The sequence below is a fragment of the Gopherus flavomarginatus genome, chromosome 4 (genome assembly GCF_025201925.1).
Source record: "Gopherus flavomarginatus isolate rGopFla2 chromosome 4, rGopFla2.mat.asm, whole genome shotgun sequence".
Lineage (NCBI taxonomy): Eukaryota > Metazoa > Chordata > Testudines > Testudinidae > Gopherus > Gopherus flavomarginatus.
The window spans coordinates 98,506,048-98,527,872 of record NC_066620.1 but is presented as its reverse complement, the minus strand read 5'-3'; the positions used below and the strand labels follow the sequence as shown (position 1 = coordinate 98,527,872).

General features: G+C 38.4%; 1 protein-coding gene across 5 annotated transcripts in view; it reads right to left on the bottom strand.

Moving 5' to 3' along the window:
* Positions 1-21,825, bottom strand: part of TFB1M (transcription factor B1, mitochondrial) — a 49,124-nt gene that overhangs the window by 19,006 nt on the left and 8,293 nt on the right. For all 5 annotated transcript variants that reach the window (XM_050949814.1, XM_050949813.1, XM_050949815.1 and 2 more), the window contains 3 exons: positions 17,746-17,854; positions 6,689-6,840; positions 3,476-3,595 (listed from right to left, as the gene is read on the bottom strand). In XM_050949814.1, coding sequence (XP_050805771.1) covers positions 3,476-3,595; positions 6,689-6,840; positions 17,746-17,854 — 381 coding nt within the window. The remainder of the gene's footprint in view (positions 1-3,475; positions 3,596-6,688; positions 6,841-17,745; positions 17,855-21,825) is intronic.

Sequence of the window (21,825 nt, the reverse complement as noted above, 5' to 3'; positions counted from 1 at the left end):
CTGTGAACATGGCATCACTGAACTGTGTTTTTCTCTCTCAAGGATTCCAGGTTAAATCTGCTCAGTTTACAAGAAAAAATGTTTTTTCTTATCGGTCCTGAAAATCTGACAGTGAAGCTGTGCAGTTTTTGCTTCATGCACTCTTGTAAGTAACAGTCTGCTTTCAGTTACACATGTGCAACCCCACTGCTTATAACGGGGACAGGTCCAACTCCCATGGAGAGGCAACTTCACCCATCCCAAGTGGGACCTCCCTTTGTTCTCTTCCACCTCCTTTTATAGCTTTGGCACAAGGCAGGAATCTTTTGTCCTCTCTGGATCCCCATTCCTCTTTCTAAATGGAAAAGCAATAGGTTTAAGATGGATTCCACCATCCTCCCTGGGCTGGCTAACACATGGAGGCTTGCAGGTAAACAAACCATTCACAGTTCATTGATTCTGAAGGACTCTTAATGGTTTCCACCTAATGTGTTTACATCAGTAATACAAGTTTATATCTTATTCGCCTAACTCTAGACATAGAAATAATACATGCAAACAAATAGAATGAACACAGTCACTAGATCATAAGCTTTGTAATGATACCTTACAAGAGACCTTTTGCATGAAACATATTCCAGTTACATCATATTCACACTTATAAACATATTTCCATAAAACATATGGAGTGCAACATCACAAAGGGAGAAGGCGAATTTTTATGAGCTTGTGCTGTATAGAGAGAGCTGCACAGTGCAAGACAATATTATTTGGGTTTACAACCCAAAGGGGGTGTGCACTTCAGTGCCAGGCAACTTCTTAGCTGAATCTCCCCATAGACAGCTGCTTGCAGACTCTGTGTGACTACAGCTGGTGCATCCCTACCCGAGTGTATGTGCTGCCAGAGGCCGGAAAGCCTGATTCAGTGAAACAGGAAGAGGGAGCCTAGGCTACTGGAGCAGGCAGGCTCAGTGAAACCCCAGCACATCAGGTGGCATCCTGGACCGGGGATGGGGTGAGAGGAGAGGCGGTAGGGTGGGTGTTCCAACCCGTCACAAAATATATTTAAACAAACTGACCCAGCTCCAACATTTTGGCATGTACTGATGAAACTTCGTTTGGCAATGTTAGCTGTGTCATTTGTTTGAGGTTTCTTTAAAAACTCTTCAACATTACAGGAGTTTTTGATATTCCAATACATTGCTATGGAAAGGATTGGGATGTCACAAGCGTAACTTGTGACCAGCTCTGGCTCATCCCTCGGAATGGGACTGTAAAACATTTAAAACAACACGTTTTAGAAATATGTGTAGATATTTCATCAGTTATTTCCTTTAGTTAAGAGACCTTGCTATTTTCAGTAAGCAGTTTTCAAATCACAGTCCAAAAGAATGGTTTACTTTAGAAGAAAGAAGAGGGGAAAAATACTCACTTATTGAAACAGCTTTCCTCACTGCCATCAGAAAACATTAATAATAATCTGCATTATTCTAACCCTTTTCAGTGGTAGTGCTTCGCTCAGTTGCCTCCAGCCTCAATTTACTCCAACGGTGCTATACACCGAGCAGCCCTAAAATATTTCTGAACAGCATCTGAGTAGCACTGTAGCAGCTGAACTGGGAGTTGATCAGACTGATTTATATACTGTAGTTTCACCAATGCTCTGTTGCAGCTAAGCATCCCTCTTATGCCCCAGGATCACTTTCCTGATATTTTGTATTTAAACTTTCGCTCTCTAAATGTTTACTCATATCCCAATCAAATGTTTTACAGTTATTCACTGGCTATTAATCTGTTTAAAGGCTATTTTCATTTTCTATTCAATCATTAAATACTTTTAAACTATTTTATTAATTCCCAAAAAGATGTTTATTGCTGAATGAAACTTTAGAATCAACGTGCTGTCACTGTTCAGCATTAATGAATGCAGTTCAAATCAGTATAGATCCTATATAATGCACTTTGCTTTGAGGATCTTCCTCAGATAAAATGTGTAAGTACAAAACTGTGTGCACTCAAAATTGTACCATTCTAATTGTGGAAGCACTGATCTGATTCCCTCGATAAAGATTGTCTATTTAAAGGAGAAAAATCAATCAAAAGAAGGGAAATGCAGGTACCTGGGGCTAGATTCACAAAAGGACGGAGGTGCCTACTCGCCTCTATAAGTGCCTTATGTCCAACATGTAGGTACCTCGTCATTCACAAAACCACTACTGCGCTGCCACCTAACTTTGTAGGTGCCTGCATTTCTTGGGTGCCTAAGCTTTTGCTAGTGGGCAAGTGCAAAACTGCGTAAGTCCTCATGCCCTGGTAGGATTCTGAGACTAGGCATTTCTCTGCCTATCTCAGCTGCACGGCACAATCCAGTAGCTAAGCTCAGAGTACACCTAATCTATACAAAAGAAAGCTTCTTCTCAGTATTTCCCACTGGCTAGTTTGCTGGCTTCTGTGTATCCCTTTCTTATGCACCTAACTCTCCCTATACAATGCACAGGAAGTTTGGGCATCTAACTCAGGGTTGTGAATTCCATGGGGCAGCAGGATGCCTAGGACTCTAGGCGTTGTAATGCTTAAGTTCCCTTTGTGAATCTAGCCCCAACATTTTTACATTATATAAAAATGTTAAACCTTGTATTCATTAGTATTATAATGCAATCCCAGTTTATGGTCCAATCCTACAACAAAGTCAATGAAAGTTTTACCACTGTCTTCAATAGGAGCAGGAAAAAAAGAACATAATCGATCTATCTGATCAGCTCAGCAGATCTAGCTAGTCCAACATCCTCTTTCAGAAGTGACTAGTACCAGATACTCCAAAGCAAAATACAAGAATCATCAAAATAGACAATTCCGGAATAGCTTATCCATACCAGAATTTTCTTGACCCTCTCACTTAGTGGTTTGCTTATTCCCTGAAACATGACAATTCATATTCTTTCTTTAAAAAACATCCGATCTAATGTCACTGTGAATGTTATCCACATAATGTTTAACCCTATGTTGAGTCCCACTAAACTCTTGGCATCAGTGATACCTTGTGACAGTCAGTTCCACAGGTTAATTGTATGTGATAAAGATATTCCCTTTTATCAATTTTAAATTTACCATATTTCAATTTCACTGAATGTTTCCCCATGTTCTTTTATTTAACTTCTTTATACCATCATCTCTATAAACAGTCACAACCATTTCAAGCTCCCCTTGTACGGAAGACTTTCTATGCCTCCTGTCATCTTATTACTCATTTCTCAGTGCCTACTGTATTTCTGCAATGTCTTTTACAGGATCAGGTCCACACTCCTTTTGGCCTTGATCGTGAAAGGTGCTGTGTGCCCTCAACTCCCACTCATTCCAATGGCTTTAAGCATCTCTCAGGATCAGACCTTTTTGTACAAGTATTGATCTTTTTACAAGTTGCTGTTACATGCTACAGCTTCATCTAATTCTTTACAGTATCTCCTGCTAGCAAAGTCAACGCACAAAGATGACTCACCTCTGGTTTTGGAACAAAGGCTCGACCTGGAATTGTGAAACAGTCTTGAACAGTGCAGAGGTACTGAGACATGATGGACAGTCTGCTACGTTGCTTGCTTCCTATGGTGGCTGTGAGCCTCTATGGGATAATCAGAGTGTCATTTATAAGTCAATGAATCCAGACTGACCAAGTGGAAAGAATATTAAAGCTCTATCAACTTGCAGCTTAATCTAAGGTAAGGATATTTAAAACCAAGAGTAAGAAAATAGTTTTTTTAAAAGCACCCTCCTAAAAATAAATACAAAGATCAAAAATAACATCCAAACCATTTAAAGTTTTTCTAACATGCCTATCAAGGTATCTGAATTACATACAATTTATTACTCCAACCTGTAGTTAAATCTGCACAGGTAGTTCCCTGCACTTTTGTGGAGCTTCACTGATATAAAAAACGGTTCTGGGAGCCACCTGAACAGATCTGCTTGTAGGGCTCATGCTGAAGACAGAATTGGGTGACAATGTTCTCAAAGCCTTTGTTCCCAATGTCCATGTTTGGGTGTTTATTTTTCTGGTCTTTTTTAATTCTTGCAAGATCAAATATTAGTCAAATGAGTTCTCACAGACTCAGTATAAAGAAGCAAATAAAAGTATTATTCCCTGTAAATCCATCTGAACTTAATACAAAGGCTGATTTTTCCCTCAATAACTGGATGACATTTTAAAAATATCGTTAAATGAAAGTTTAATAAAAATGAGGCAAAAAATCTTCAAATATTTTTCACTTAAAATTCAGCTCTGAAAAGCTCTTAATTTCCAAAAAATGTCCAAAAAGACTTACAAAGCGACAATTACTAGTTTTGTAAATGACCACCTGAAAACCCCAGGCAAGAAAATACAAGTTCTGTGCCACATAAAGTTGTTCAAAGACGTTTTACTGTCAGAATCAGTATCACCACTTTCTTCCTTGCTGTTGCCCGTTTTCGTCTTTCAAGCTTCTCATTCCATCTAAAATCCATATATGGGCAATGTCTGATTTTGTGCCAAGTAAAAAATAAGAACAGTAATAAGTATTTTTGGTCACAGTTTTTTTTTCTTCCAACAAAATTAGAAATTCTGCTTACTAGTATCTTTCATCTGATGATCTAAACGTGTATCTCTGTACATGCTGGTGAAACTGGCTAAGTGTTATTATTCCTGTTCTTCTACTAGAGCATTTTAAGTATTTATAAGACACCTATATTCTGGGTATCTATGTCCAATTTTTACAAACAGTTAAAGAGAGGAAGAAAGGTGAAACAACTTGCCTAAGGCCTAAACAGAGAATGACTGATCCAGAATAAAATCTAGAAGTTCTGACTCCCAGTTTCCCAGCTGACCATAAGGTAACCGGTTTTTTTTACTGAAGGTAGTGTATTTCCCAAAAAGGCATACCAACTCATATAAATAATGGAAATGTGAACCATAACACTGAAAGGCTTTGATCTTTTCTTTTATAAAATATTAATTGGAATCACGTACATTTAAATGAATGAGAAATCAAGAAACAGAAGATCCTACAGTGTAAACACAACCACCACCAACTCATTCCATGACCTTGAGAACATCACTCCACTTTATAATGTTCAGTCTTTTCAGCTTTCTAAATACAAGGAACTTAACGGGCATGCTATTTTGCATGTCATTTGAGCTATGTTGGGTGCAGAAACACTATAATCTGCATGTCATGTTGGAAAAAAACCCTAAAGGCACATACAGCTGGTTATAGCTATATATAGTACGGAGTGTTTCTATGTTCTCAATTTTCTTTGTAATTCTTTTTTGTTACTATCACAGCATTCCACATCTTTCCACTTTATACTTTAGGCTAATAGCTCTTATGTTATCAAGTATTTTGGGAAAAAGAACTGGATCTTTTGTGCTAGAAATCACATGGACTCAGTGATGATAAAAGAAGGCTGCTTTATTTCACATTCACAATATACAGACTACTTGTCCCAGATGTTCTCTTCAGCCATCTACTGGAACCACTTAAGTACTTATCTCGAACCCCGTTCTCGCAAAAACTGCAGTAAATGTAGCAGAATGATGGGAGCTCTAGGTATCGGAGTAACGCTTTAGGTACCCGAAATAATAGCAGAGATTTAATTTATGGCATACAATCATTTACACAATTCACAAAAGACCCTGCAGGTAAAACTTAACATCTAACCTGGTTTTCAGTTTGGAGCTGCTACTTTAACTTTTTGAGTGCAACACACAGAATATACACTCAGGTAACAAACAGTGAAGTGGCTGACAAAATGGTACTCTGGTTTTCTCAAACACTGAGAATGATGAAAAATGTCTGAGGGCATTGTAGAGTGAGTCAGCTGATTATCAGTTAACCCAGAAACATCTCAGAGAGTCTGTGGAGAGCAAGCAGATCAATTTCACTTTCATCCAGTTTCTCAGTTTTCAAATTAAATGTAACCAGTCAATAACTGCCCCAGCAGTTCTTAGAATTGGAAATTGATTTGGTGCATTCAGTTTTATTCTTATCAGAGTCAGGGTATGGTGAAGAGATTGGCAATGGTTCCATTCAGATTTCTGGCATCAAGATTATATTCAGGAAAGACCAGCGTCTATGGCCTCCACTGACAAGAAACTCCCTATGTTTGAAGTGTTTAATCACTGGTAGGAATCTGAAGATCTTCTGTTAGCAAGAGAGGTCTAAAATAAAGCAGGGTAAAATATTACTTCCAGTGCAATTCTTGAGGTGACGAAGATTTAGAAAACAAGATGAAGCGCTAACTCAAAATGTCAGCGAATGAGGAAAGGAAATATAGTTGAAGACAGAAAAGGAGCATGCTGTGGAAGCTACTTGGAATGAAGCAGTTAGTTACACTTCAGATAAAACAAGACTGTGAAATGTTTCAATGCTTAAGGGAGATTTATCTCCCAATAAGACGAAACTTTCTATAAACAGTGTGCAATGAAAAGAACTGAGCAGATTTTGAAAATGAATATTAAACTGTATAATTTGTAGCTAAGCACACAGAAACTTAAGCACTGTGCCAGGTTTCCTGCCTTAAAATTACTATTTCAGAGAAGTATAGACTATTAGGCAGTTTTAAAACATCCAGCAAGTCAACAAAATCTCTCTCAGGCTTTTCTCATCTATCACTAAAGTAACTAGGTGCTGAAATAATTTGTCTAATTTTAAGTTTTTAATAAGCCAACAACAAAACATACCTCTGCCACTTCCTTCTGAAAAGTCAAAGTCATCTGAGTTCTGCCATAAACAAAAGGTCCATCTCTACTGGAAACATTTTCAAGCCACCTGATGATCAGAGGAGTTGAAACACTGAACGGCAGATTTCCAATGATATGCACGTTTGGTGGATCTATAAAATTTGAAAAGAAATGTTTTGTAAAAATAGATAGATAAGTGGGGTAGGGTGAAAGGCTATGGTTTTGTGGAACACTGAACATGTTCTACAATTAGAGAGGGCTGTATAGTTTGGAAGGCCTCCACCTCAGCAGAAGGGCGACTAATCTCCTTGGGGACAGGCTGGCTAGAGTAGTCAGGAGAGAATTAAACTAATAGCAAAAGGAGAGGGTACAAATGAGGAAGATATGAGCCCTCAGAACAAAATCAAGTTGTTAAGAACAAAATTTATTCAAGAAACCAAAGAATGTAAACAGAAAAAAATCCTGAATTACCTATACACTCTGCTAGGAGTCTAGGTAACAAACAAGAGAAACAGAAAATGCTCATTTATGAGCATAAATTTGATCTAGCTGGTATTACTGAAACCTGGTGGGATGATTCACATGATTGGAATGTTAAATCAATGGTTATGACTATGAACTATGTAAAAAGTAGCACTACTTATTTCCACGTCCCTAATAACGCAGAAGAAAATTATCTAGAATGTTTATGGCTCAATGTCCTAAAAGATAAAGCACAAGATGGCATAGTAGTTGATGACTGCTACAGACCACCACATCATACTGGGAAACTTATACACTCACCTATATGTAGGAACAAAAACTTATCATGGGGGACTTCAATTTGAGTGACATATGCGGGAGGTCTCATGCTGCCAGTACTAAAACATCCTTGGAATTTCTAAACAGTATAGATGACAATTTCCTAATTCAAAAAGTGTTGCAGCCAACATATTATATATTATACCTTCTCCTAACAGATAAAGACAATTGAGCACAGAACTAAAAGTGAATGGTAGCTTAGGGGGTACAAGTGATCAGGACTTTATTCCGCTTCCATGTTATAAATGTGATCAAGTCAAGATCAGTAATATTATATATATATATATATACACACACACACACACACGGTGCTTTAACAAGGCCTATTTCATAAAACTGAAAACAATTATGAGACTAATGAGCAGGGTCCTGGCCAAAAGAGTGTACACTTCCCAGAATGGCATTAACAGAAGAATATTGAATAGGAGAGGTTATTTTACTTCTGTTTTTGGCACTGGTGTAAGTGCTGCTGGAATACTGTGTCTAGTTCTGATAACCACAATTCAAGAAGGAGGTGGATAAATTGGAGAGGGTTCAGTGCAGAGAATGATTAAAGGATTAGAAAACATGCCTTACAGTGACAGATTTACGGAGCTCAATCTAGATGGTTTAACAAAGAGAAGGTTCAAGGGCGCCTTGATTACAATCTAAGTACCTTCAATCTAGCAGAGACCAATATAACACAAACCAATGGCTGGAAGTTGAAGCTAGACAAATTCAGATGAGAAATAAAGCATAAATGTAACGGTGAGAGTAATTGACCACTGGAACAATTTACCAAGGGTCTAGGCAGAGTCTCCATTACTAACAATGTTTAAATCAAGACTGGATGTTTTTCTAAAAGATACACTCTAGGAATTATTTTGGGGAAATTCTATGGCCTGTCCTACAGAGGAGGTCAGACTAGATTATCACAATTGTCCCTTCCACCCTTAGAATCTACGAAGCTATAATCTAATGCAGCTTGACAGAATTTGCACAGAAACAGCTTTACCCTAATTCTTCTTTTCATATGCAATAAACAATTCTGGGGACTTTCTAACATCTATCCTGAGTATGAGGTTTAGGAAAGATTGGTAAAATTATATACTGGTTTACATGAAAATCTGATGTCACCTTTGATAAAAAGGTCTGTATTGAGGATTACTTTATCTTTATGAAAAACCAGTAAATGGCAGATCAGCGATTAACATGCAATTCATCACACATCTGAAATGACCGCTGTCAAAACCAGTTTTAATCAGCAGAACAACGTATAGTTTCCCAAAGGTTCAAAGGGAGGTTCCATCGATTTTTGAAAGCACTACGTTCAAATCCCAAGATGGTATCAGACTTTTTATGGAAAGATATTAATTATGAAGACCTCTTAAGAACCTCTGAACTACTTTAAGAGTACAAACTAATGTGCTATCCACAGATACCCGGTATGCTGATATGGCTGAGAAGTGAACCTTCACTTAAGATAGGGCAAATAATTAATATATAACTGGATGCTGTACATAATCTATACCATACATAGAAAAACACACACAAAATCTTTTCAATTTATTACTATAAACACATGAGACTCTTTCCTTGAATTTAACAGTATGTTTTGCACCTCTAATGAAAAAGACTTTTTAACAGTTAGAGAGTCTTATTCCATCTGTCATTAAATGGAGAGACGAAAAATCCTGGTGACAGACAATCCCTTCTTGTAGCGTCACCGAGTCTGGCACTAATGAAAGAGATTTGATTAACCCTCCAGAGAGGTGAATTAAATCTGTTTTCTGGCCTATGCTGATGGTATTCAAATTACCCAAGCTTTGTCTTGATTCATTTTTATCAATTTTTGAATATGGGGAAATGCATATGAGGCCTTAACCCCAAATTATCAGAGACGCATTAATATTGAGCTCCTATCTTTCCTTGCTCTTGAGCAAGCCTTCTGACACTTCCTGTTGTTGCTGGATACAAAAAGATTACAGGATTGCCCCACAACCTGACTAAGTGTTACTACTTTGTCTTTCACAGACATTGGTGCATGGGAGAGGTCAACCTGCTCAGGTTAGGTACAAAAGGTATTTTGTTCCCCCAACACATAAATTGCCATTAGGTGAACATCTTCTATACATCAGTCTCAAAGATGTGTTGCCTCTATGTACAATGGCAGAGAAATGAGCCCTACCTTCCTTGTTTAGAGCAGGGGTTCTCAAACTGGGGGTCAGGACCCCTCAGGGGGTCATGAGGTTATTATATGGGGGGTCGCAAACTGTCATCTCTACCCCAAACCCCACTTTGCATCCAGCATTTATAATGGTGTTAAATATATACAAGTTTTTTTAATTTATAGGGGAGGAGGTGTTGCACTCAGAGGCTTGCTGTATGAAAGGGGCCACCAGTACAAAAGTTTGAGAACCACTGGTTTAACGAATATAATACTGTCATATTGTCTCTCCCCTCCTGAACTACCCTGGGTCTGACCTGAGGTAGAAATTCGTTTAGAGCCAACTTAATAGTTCTCACTTCTAAGATATTGATATGTAAATTATTTTCCCTTGACCAGCGACCTCTCACTAACAAATTGTTGTTGTTTTCTTTTTTAAATGGGCCCCCATCCCAATGGCACAGTGAGATAGAATAATATACCCTTAATTACATTTAGAGCACATGTCCACTACATCACTGTTTTTAACACCTGCTGTGGAATTACCAATTTGTAATGCATATTTTGTCTAACCCTGGTCTGTCATTTCTTGCTAACCAGTGTTGCAGGCCTCTCATCCATTTTATAGGGTCACTAATGTGGCTGACGCCAAGAGATCTAGTAACCCCGGGGGCGGGAGGCAACGACTGTTTTGGGAACTGCAGAAGAAAATGTATAGATAATTTTATTTGTATATACCTTTTTTCTGGGATAAAGTCTTTTGCTAAAGTTGAGTTCCATATGGTTGCTATGAAAGGGATTCTTTGAGTTGGATTCAGGAATATTTTTCCTGAATTTATGTGTAGTCCAGATTGGCAAAAATTAAATATCTGTTTTATGTGTAACGGGATTTCTTCCCTACATAATGTTTTTATTAATCAGTCATCCTAGTAAAGATATACATAAATCCCATTTCTTTAGAAATGGTCTCCCTACAGCTAGGCGTTTTGTTAATACCCTCAGGGCTATGAATAAACAGAAAGAGACCTGTACTGAAAGTGGTCATCTCCTACCAGGAAACTCGGATATTTCTGATTAAATGGTTTTATTGAAATATATGTCTTAAATCCAGGGCTACAAACCAATCCTGAAGGAAAAAAAGAAGGGATTACAGAAGTTACAGATAATATGTGGAAGTGAAACTTTTTATAAAAGGTGTTTAATTGTCTGAGATCCAGAAAAGGACAAAGGCCCCGCAACTTTTTTTGGAATTAGAAAATAATGCAAATAAAAATCTCTCCCTTTGTATTTGTGACGCATGTCTATCACCCCAACTCTAATAAAGACTGCACCTTCTCTCTGAGCAAACAAAGTTGAACCAGATCCCACTCAAGGAGGAAGAGTTGGGTTGTTGGGAGAAAGGACTTTTAACTGTATCAAATAATTGCATGCAGTAATCTCTAGAACGCACCTGTCTGATGTTATTAATCTCTACTGACGGTAAAAAGACGACAAGCAGTCTTCAAAAAGAGGGGCAAAAGTGTCTAACAGGACTGATGTCATCTCTGTAACTTCAAAAGAATAGCACAGATGATGATAAAAGATTTCCCTTTATTATTACGAGGCTTAAATTACCTCTTTTCTTGTTCATGTTTTTGTAAGGAATGATGTTGAGGCTGGTAGTAACTCCTTCTTTGATGGGGCAAGGAATTGACAAAGAAGGTTGATACTACCTTGGTACCTGAAGAGAGGAACCAAAGGTTTTTTTGTTTTTTTTTAATACAAAAAAAAAAAAAAAAGATAAGAGGGAAAAAAAAACACAACCTAGAGGTCCACTTGTAGCCCTGACATTCTTCATTTTCTCAAGCATTTTCTTCAATTCTCAACTTCGTCTCTGGAGGAAGACCAATGCATGGCTTCTAGAGTAACAATTGAAGATATTCTCTAGCTGAAGCATCTGAAGACTCAAATGCTACTCTCAACTGATATTTAGCAATATTCTGTCTGTCCAGCAAAACAGCATTTACTAATTGTCTATGCATCTTTGGTACAGCATTGACAACAATGACATTTTCCCCCATAAGTGATGCTGGTATCTAGCCATGACAGCGTCATAACTCCACATAGTAACATCTTTCTGAGGGAACTAGTAGTCTGTCAAACTTTTTTGGACGAAGGCTGAGCAGATAAGGGAGCATTCCAGACTATTTTTGCTCATTAAGACAATCCTTCCAATAAGGGGAACCTTTAACTAGTAGCTTCCCCTGAAATACTGAAAACAGGGTGATATTTCTCAACAGAAACAGAGAGAATACTTAATGTCTTTGTCATGCAATCCACCAACTCATGGAATAAAACATGCTCTGACGGCAACGATGCTGAAGCGTTCACATTCTCCTCTGGCGAAGGTATACCTCCTTCTGGATCAGTCTGGATCTGATTCTCAAATTTCTGCTAATTCTTCCTCTTCTAAGCAAATCTCTTACCACTATAGGAAATCTATCAGGACCTAGATGCCTTGTCTGATTCATATACTTCAGATCCAATACTTCAATGTCATCTCGGTACCAAATTCAGGAAGGTCCATTCCCATACACTGTACATCTTGTTAAGGTGAAGGAGACAGACAGTGCCAGAAGTCTATACTCTGATTAGATTGGAAGTTAGGGCTGCTGATTAATGGCAGTTAACTCACGTGATTAATTTTTTTGAGTTAATTGTGATTAATCTCAATGATAAATAGAATACTTATTAAAATGTATTAAATATTTTGGATGTTTTCCTACATTTCAAATATACTGATTTAAATTACAACACAGAATACCAAGTGTACAGTGCTCACTTTTTTTATTACAAATATTTGCACTATAAAAGAACAAAAGAAATAGTATTTTTCAATTCACCTCATACAAGTACTGTAGTGTAATCTCTTTATCATGAAAGTGCAACCCATAAATGTAGAATTGTGTACCAAAAAACCCTGCATTCAAAAATAAAACAATGTAAGACTTTAGAGCCAACAAGTGCAATCAGTTCTACTTCTTGTTTGTTTACATTTATGGGAGATAATGCTGCCCATGTTTTAATTACAATGTCACCTGAAATATCAGGGTTGGAAGGGACCTCAGGAGGGCATCTAGTCCAACCCTCTGCTCAAAGGGGGAACCAATCCCCAGACAGATTTTTACCCCAGTTCCCTAAATGGCCCCCTCAAGGATTGAAGTCACAACCCTGGGTTTAGCAGGCCAATGCTCAAACCACTGAGCTATCCCTTCCCTGTTATAGCTGGCATTGCTATAACATGAAATATATGGCAGAATGTGGGTAAAACAGAGCAGGAGACATACAACTCTTCCCCAAGGAGTTCAGTCACAGATTTAATTAGCGCATTTTTTTTTTAATGTACCTCATCAGTATGGAAGCATGTCCTCTAGAATGGTGGTTGAAGCATGAAGAAGCATATGAATCTTTAGCTCATCTGTCACGTAAATATCTTGCAACACTACCTATATCAGTGCCATGAGAACATCTGTTCTCACTTCCAGGGGACATTGTAATTAAGACATGGGCAGCATTATCTCACATACGTAAACAAACTTGTTTCTCTGAGCAACTGGCTGAACAAGAAGTAGGACTTAGTGGACTTGTAGGCTCTAAAGTTCTACATTGTTTTGTTTTTGAATGTACTTATGTAACCAAAAAAACCCTACATTTGTAAGTTGCACTTTCACGATAAAGAGATTGCACTACAGTACTTGTATGAGGTGAACTGAAAAATATTTCTTTTATTTTACAGTGCAAATATTTGTAATAAAAATATAAAGTGAGCACTGTATACTTCGTATTCTGTGTTGTCATTGAAATCAATATATTTGAAAATGTAGAAAGCATCCAAAAATATGTAAAAATAGGCTAGATCTTTGAGCTCAATGGGTAGTGATCAACAGCTCAATGTCTAGTTGGCAGCCGGTATCAAGAAGAGTGCTCCAAGGGTCAGTCTTGAGGCTGGTTTTGTTCACATCTTTATTAATAATCTGGATTTTTGGATGGAGTGCACCCTCAGCAAGTTCATAGATGACACTAAGATGGGGGGAGAGGTAGAGATGCTGGAGGGTAGGTATAGGGTCCAGAATGACCTAAACAAATTGGAGGATTGGGCCCAAAAAAACCTGATGGAGGTTCAACAAGCACAAGTGCAGAGTCCTGCACTTAGGATAGAAGAATTCCATGCACTGCTACAGACTAGGGACCAACTGACTAAGTCGGAAAAGGACCTGAAGATTACAGTGGACGAGAAGCTGGATATGAGTCAGCAGTGTGCCCCTGTTGCCAAGAAGGCTAACGACATAACAGCTGCACTAGCAGGAGCATTGCCAGCAGATCGAGGCAAGTGATTATTCCTTTCTATTTGGCACAGTGAGGCCACATCTGGAGTACTGCATCCAGTTTTGGGCCCCCCACTACAGAAAGGATGTGGACAAATTGGAGAGAGTCCAGTAGAGGGCAATGAAAATTATTAGGGCGCTGGGGCACATGACTTATGAGGAGAGGCTGAGGGAACTGGGCTTATTTAGCCTGCAGAAGAGAAGAGTGAGGGGGGATTTGATAGCAGCCTCCAACTATCTGAAGGGGGGTTCCAAAAAGGATGGAACTAGGCTGTTCTCAGTGGTGGCAGATGACAGAACAAGGATCAATGTTCTCAAGTTCCAGTGGGGGAGGTCTAGGTTATATATTAGGAAAACCTATTTTACTAGAAGGGTGGTGAAGCACTGGAATGGATTACCTAGGGAGGTAGTGGAATCCCCATCATTAGAGGTTTTTAAGGCCTGGTTTGACAAAGCTCTGGCTGAGATGATTTAGTTGGGGTTGGTCCTGCTTTGAATGGGGGGCTGGACTAGATGACTTCCTGAAGTCTCTTCCAACCCTAATCTTCTATGATGCTATGAAATAAATGGTATTCTATTATTATTTAACAGTGTGATTAAATCGAGCAATTAATCATGATTAATTTTTTTAATCGCTGACAACCCTATTAGAAATATCTTTGTCCATACATATACAAAGCAAATGAATGAAATTGCTTATAATACTCTTTCTCTGGATCCAACCCCTGACCTGTTCCTATTCTCCGATCTGATGGCATTCCTCTAGGATGAATAAAGGAGGGTGGAGAAAAAAATCTATTCTGGAAACCGAGAAGTCTTCGGAGGTGGGAGTAGTGGAAAAATCTTGACTTCAACTCTTCTTCTTCTCCCTGGGAAAGTACCTAAACTGAATCAGTTCCAACAGAATGTTTGGTGCCTGCTCAACTGAGACACGTGTTAATCGCCAATGGAGCTGGAGATGGTTCCAATTGATGAACTTGTGCTGTAACTATTATTCATTGCAGTGCCATGCTGGAACTAGCTACTGGAACCTTATCTTGCCCCTACATCAACAGTTTCTTAGCTCTTACCTTTGGAACAAGATCACACATTAGCTCTGGAAACAGGAGCCGACACCACAAGAGTTTTCCTCTTTACATCCTTCCCACTTCTGGGTTCTTTAGCACTGGGAGCCAAGGTGGAGGTTTTATCCTTCTTGCCTCCAGACTCACTCAGAACTGATGCTGGTCCCTGAGTCTTATTTGAACCTTGTACTTGCTCAGTTCAGGATGGTTTTTGCTGATAGCACTTCTTGTAATAAAATCACCCAAAGTCGGTTCTGTCTCTCCTTTTTGGCCCATGCTGTAAAAATTGAGCAAATCAAACTTTCTGAAGGTGAGTGTCCCTCACCCAAATAAGCGAGGCATCTAGCATGCACGGTTGACACCAGAAACACTGTCGGACGTGACATACGTCTTTTAAAACTGGTATTTTTATTCTTTGCTTCTGCCATCTCCATACTGAAGACTTACAGTTAACTTAATCTAATAGTAAACTATCAACCATTGAGCAAACTACTAATTCCAACTATAAAAATTAACTAGCTAATAAGCTACAGACCCAGAAACACTCCAGAACAGTTCCTCATCCGTTCAGCTGTTGGAAGAAACTGAGGCAGCTGGAACTTTTATACTCTCGCTCTGGAATAGTTGATGCTCACTGAGAGGTGGGATTAGGAAGCGTGTGAGTGCTCCAATAACTACTAGCAGCTAGAATTCCACCATTCAACCTGCCCCAAATAATGTATCCACACGAGCGTGAATATTCAAAGAGCACTAGAAGTAATGTGCCACTGTTTCCTACATGCTGAAGAACTTATCCCTGATATCGTTTCTGTGGCTGAGTCCAAAAATTCAAATCCTGACGGGCCCTGTACAAACCCTATAAAGCTGCAGTAACATGCATCTACTCTGCAGAGACAGAATCTGAACCTCCACCCATGTTATAGAGCTCCCCTGCAGTAACAGGTTCTTCCAGCAAACAGAAGAAAGTGAAGCCTTGATATTGTATGGGTACATTAAAAAAAAACAAACATGGCAGCAAGTCTTAGAGACCAGGTCTACAGACTTTGGCTTGCAGGGCTGATGCTACTACACTAAAGATAGTCATGCCAATGTCCCCACTCGGGCTCTGAAACAGGGGGAGGGGAAAAGATTTCAGATCCTAAGCTCCTAACCAAGTGGGAACAACTACACAGTTATGTTTAACGCTGTAGCATGTGAGCCAGAGGTTGAGAAACTTGTTGGGTTTTGATTTTGCAGTATAGCTATATGCTACACATGTCAAGAAGTAATAAAGCCATTTTTATACAACAGTAAAATGCAAACAAAAAATCGGATTTAATTCTCATTTCGTATAATGTAATTCTCTAGTCTGATTCACAAATAACAGAAAGTGGCACTTTTTGAATTCTGTCAGTGATTTACATTTTATTTTCACAGAGCAACAACAGAGGAAGAAGAAATAGGATTTTTAAATGCATCAGTTCTAGAAAGGTACATTTTAAAAATTCAATTCCATCCTCAAATACACATTTGCGCATACCAAATGTTTTATTAAATTCCCTACAGCATGGGAAGATGCAATACAGCTGGGAATTTTCCAGATAAAGTTAACGGAATATGTTTCCTTTGTATCTCAAATTAGAAAAAAAATGTTTAATGTTCTTCTGGCATCCACAAGATGCTATGTCTATCTCTGGCTAAGAAATCAGGTTTTGGAAAAGACGACTAAACTTACCTGTAAGTTTATCTAGTAGTGTGATATGGTCTTAGGAGACAAGGTGAAATCCAGTCATACGAAATTTGATAAAATTTGATAAAAAGCTATGATTAGACTTTATACTTTCCCAGTATGCAAGGCTGAAAGGTCAGCAATAAGAAAAACAATCTTTCAATATACTTCAAGTACCACAAAAGTCTCCAAGTTTCAAAGAGGATTCTACAAGTATCTTCAGTGGGGTTATAACAGAATTTAATAAATGGTGGTTTATCACGCAAAAGCAGGAGGATGGGGGAATAAAAGAATATGTGCACTATGTGTTTTACTTCTGTGCTCCTCAGAAATTGTTTTTTCACAATGACAACATCCTGAGGCTAGTACTTGCAAAGATACCAATCATTTTAAATGATACCAATTCAGCATCTTTGCCTTAAGGCTTGTCTACACTTAAAAGGCTCAGCTGCACCGACCTAGTGCTTCAGTAAAGAAGCTACCTACACCAACAGGAGAGCTTCTCCTCTCCAAGAGGAGTAGCTATGTTCAGAGGAGAAACCCTACCATTGACACTGTGCTGTCTACAACAGGAGTTAGGTTGGTGTAACTGCACTGCTATGGGATTTGGATTTTCCACTTCCCTAAGCAACAGTTTTACCCACATAAGTTGCTAGTGTATACCAACTCTCAGACAAGGTAGGAAATAGGTGATGTCATTTTTTGTTTTTTCTTTTGGAGGAAAGAAAATTAGCCTCTCTAATTTTACCTTTCAGGAGAAATCACTTTGAAGGGTTAACTATTAACAGCTAAAATGTAAATCATGGTGAGGATAGTCAACTGCTATCCACCAAAAGGGATCAAAACTCATGTGTGTAGATGAAGTGAGAGAAAATGGAGTTCTTCATCATGAGTTCCAGGTACCCTGTCAAACAAGCTAATTTTCATAGTAACTTTCAGAGGAAACAACAAATATACTGAAAGCAGATACTAACCATCTTCCCACTTCTTTTGAAGGTGTTTTGGAAAAGCTCTCTCCATCTTGTATGTCAAAATGTCCCCATGAACAATGTGCACTTTTCCGGGAGCTGCTTCAGACAGCATCTATTTGTCAGCAAGCAAGCAGAATTAGTCTATTTAGCACCAATAAAATCTGGTAAACTTTTAAACATACTGAGCCATAATCATCCTTGGCTTCAGTGGAGTTACACTAGGCATGAATCTGGACCTATATTTTTATCCTCACATACATGCAGTAGTAAAACAGAATAATTATCTTTTAGGTCTGGGCACATTATAAATAAAAGATGAACAAAATGCACATTTCCATGCAAAAAAGTTACACACACAAAAACCCAAACAGGTCTGATCCTATACACCTACTATTCACTACTTGTGAGAGTAAAGGGTTACAGGATTGAGAGTTTAGATCTAATACAAATAATTAAAGACTTAAGTATTTTGAAGCCTGGAATGAACACAGATTATTAAAATATATTGGAGAAAATTCTCAGATGTCAATACAACTTATTTGTGCTTCAAACATGCAAACTCTCATAAGGCTTGATTCTGCAAAATGCTGAGCACTCTGGCCTGATCAAGCAAAACACATTATTAGTCCCACTCAAATCAATGGCACTATTCACACACTTAAAGTGAAGTACATGCTTAAGAGTTGTGCAGGATCAGGCTAAAGGATTTAACACCTTGCAGAATCAAGTTTATAATGCAAATCTATACAGCCATGAAAGTAAGAGTTCTGTGCAGAAACAAACAAGTGGAGAAGACAACGTTTACAGAAAAATTAATGTATTTCGAAATTTTCAGTGCTCTGCTCCCTTTCTTCTTCTTATTAGAGATATCTGTTCTTAAGGGCTTGTCTAGACAAACAGCTAGTGTGTGGCAAGCCGGGGTGTAAATCTACAGGGCGCTAGCATGCAACCCAGTCTATGAGGACCCTGCTCATTTGCACAAAACGCCCCTTATTGCACACTGATATACACCATTTCAAAGTGGAGTAGATCAAAATGAACTAAGGAATTGTAAATGTGCGCTAACAGGGTCCACATGAACAGCTAGTGAGCAGCATGCTACTGCACTGTAGATTTACATCTCAGCTTGGCATGCACTAACCGTTCATCTAGACAAGCCCTTAGGGGTTTTTTTTTGTTTTGTTTTCTAAGTAATTAGATTTTCTCTCTGGGTCATCTACTGCTGCTTGACCTTGCATTGATTCATACTGCTTCATTTAAGCCATTACTGTATTTGAAATTATGTCTTCACTGTAGGATCAAACAGGCAGAGAAATAGTCTTAGAGACAGCAAACCATAATATTAAATCACAAACACTGGGAGTAAGCACACACAGTAAGAAACATGTGAAAGATACATTGATGTGTTTTAATCTGATAGTTGCAACGTTTTTCCCCCCAAAGTGCCCTACTGATTATTTATGGAGCAAATCAGTTTTTATATTTAGCAAGTATCTGGGGAAGATTTTTTTAAATTATTTTTAAAGCAGATTAGGAAAAAAACACATGGATAATGAAAAAGCAATTTTGGTTTGCGTGTGTGAAAATTCAGACCTATGTTATAAACAGTTAAATGTTTTGAGTTTAATCAGTGAAAAAAGGGAACTGATTTTTGTGGCAGCTTAGATTTATTGCTCATCAACACATTTCAGCATAATTTGCATATTCAATTTCAATCATGTGGCTTCACTCAGGGATTTGGACAGGATGAAAAAAGTTTTTAAATTTCACCTCTATACTGCTTAATGGAAAACCAACACACTCAGCTTTCTGAGTCAAAGGAAACTGCTGCTTTCCAGGAATGTTCATGGACATACAGAATTCAAGTAGAGATTTAAATTCCATGCAGGGGGTACTGAAACGGAATTTAACTCTTAAAAAAAAAAAAAAGTCCCTATCTCTTTGAAACACAATTAGTTTCAACTAGAGAGAAAAAAAATCTAATATGAAACAAGTCTGGAATTTGAATACAAACCAATTTAAGAGTAGATGCCATCACTGCAGCAGTAATTTAACTACCTATAAGTAGTTTATCTGCCTTGATTTGTTAATTTTTACTGTGAAGGGTGCCATTCAAGGATGCAAATTAATGTAATAAGATCAATGGAATAAGTAAATAGTACCAAACAAAGCAGACAGATGTCTATACAAATGATAGGCGGTGATCATCTGTGAAATTGTTTTTTAATGGTGGGTTTCACTGTCAAGAAGGGTCTTCAGTTTTTTTTTAAATGACTATAGTTTGCATAATTTAAAATTTTGTTAGCATATTAGAGACGGAAGAACAAAACCTTAGACTGGTTTTTCTTTTTGTCAACAGTAAAAGTATTAAAAGTAAATAGGTATAAGTAATGAATTAGAAAAAATAAAATGTGTTTTTTCAGATGCAACTTCATGTCTTAATAGCCAGTTATTACCTATTGCCCTTTAAACTTTCACTACACTAGTAAATTCCACTGCATTTTATGAAATCTGTTGGCATAAAATTGCAACAGAACATTGCTAATTTGAACAAATGACTGGAAGACCCATTGTGAATTAATGTATTTTAGAGCAAATCCTGCGTCCATCAATGCATCTTAGAGCAAATCCTGCGTCCTCTGGCAGTAGAACTAATGAGGTTCCGCAAACTTCTATGCATAAAGAACTGGGGAAAGATAGACCCAGAGGCTTTGTCACTGCAGTTCCTCTTGCCCTCCACCTTGCATCTGAGGGAATATAAAGGCACTCATGGATACTTCCACCAATAGGCTGAATTTGCCACCATTGAAGAGTTCTGCAGTCATTCCATTGCTCAGCCTGAGGGGAAAATCTTACCTCTGTCCCTTTTATAAACCTACCTAGCCAAGCTATCAGGTTGTACGCTAGCATGAGGCTATGACCCTTTCAGAATGAAATGTAGAGAAATTTACAGGAATTCCCTAACCAAATACACCTCTACCCCAATATAACATGACCCGATATAACACGAATTCGGATATAATGCGGTAAAGCAGAGTCCCGGGGGGGGGGGGGTGAAGAGAGGGTAAGGGGGTGCAGAGCTGTACACTCTGGTGGATCAAAGCAAGTTCGATATAACGAGGTTTCACCTATAACGCAGTAAGATTTTTTGGCTCCCAGGGACAGCGTTATATCGAGGTAGCGGTGTATATGCACAATAATTCACCAAGAGCTGGCATATGTCTCTGCCAAAAGCCAGTAGTCCACTGATCATCATGATCATTGTGAAATGTATGTACAAATATTTAAGAAATTATGTATCTATACTGGAAATTGTGTTTTTTAAAATCTTGACGTTAAAGGCAGATTACCTGGTTGTCATAAACAGATCGTTAAGGGTTAATGTCTCTTTTACCTGTAAAGGGTTAACAAACAGGGAACCAAACACATGTCCAGGGGACCAATCAGGAGACAAGATACTTTCAAATCTTGGTGGAGGGAAGCCTTTGTGCGTGTTTTTGGGTTTTGCTTTGTTCTCTCTGGGCTCTGAGAGTGACCACTCATACCTACAGGCTCTCTAATCTTCTATTCCAATTTTGTGAGTATAAAGGTAGAAAGGCGGTATAGTCTTTTTATTTGTTTTCCTTTATTTGCAAATGTGTAGTTTGCTGGAAGTATTTTAAATTGTATTTTGCTGGGGGGGAGGCTTCTTTCTAGTTTCTATAAGCTGACAGACCCTGTAACTTTTTACCATCTAAACTGCAGAGATAAACTCTTACCTTTTTTTCTTTCTTTTTATTAAAAGCTTTGCTTTAAGACGTGTCTGATTTTTTTCTCCTAGTTAATGCTCAAAGGAACTGAGTCTGTACACACCAGGGAATTGGTGGGGAGAAGAGAAAGAGAGCAGGGGGGAGAAGGGAAAAGTGAATTTCCTCTTTGTTTTAGATTCACGGAGTTTGAACTGGATTGCCTCTGGGTGAAGGGAAAAGAGGAGGAGGGAAGGTATCATTCCTCTCTGTGTGGTGATTCAAGGAGTTTGAATCACGGTGATCTCCTAGTGTATCCAGGGCGGAAAGGAGCTGGGAGGAAGAAAGGAGGGGGAAG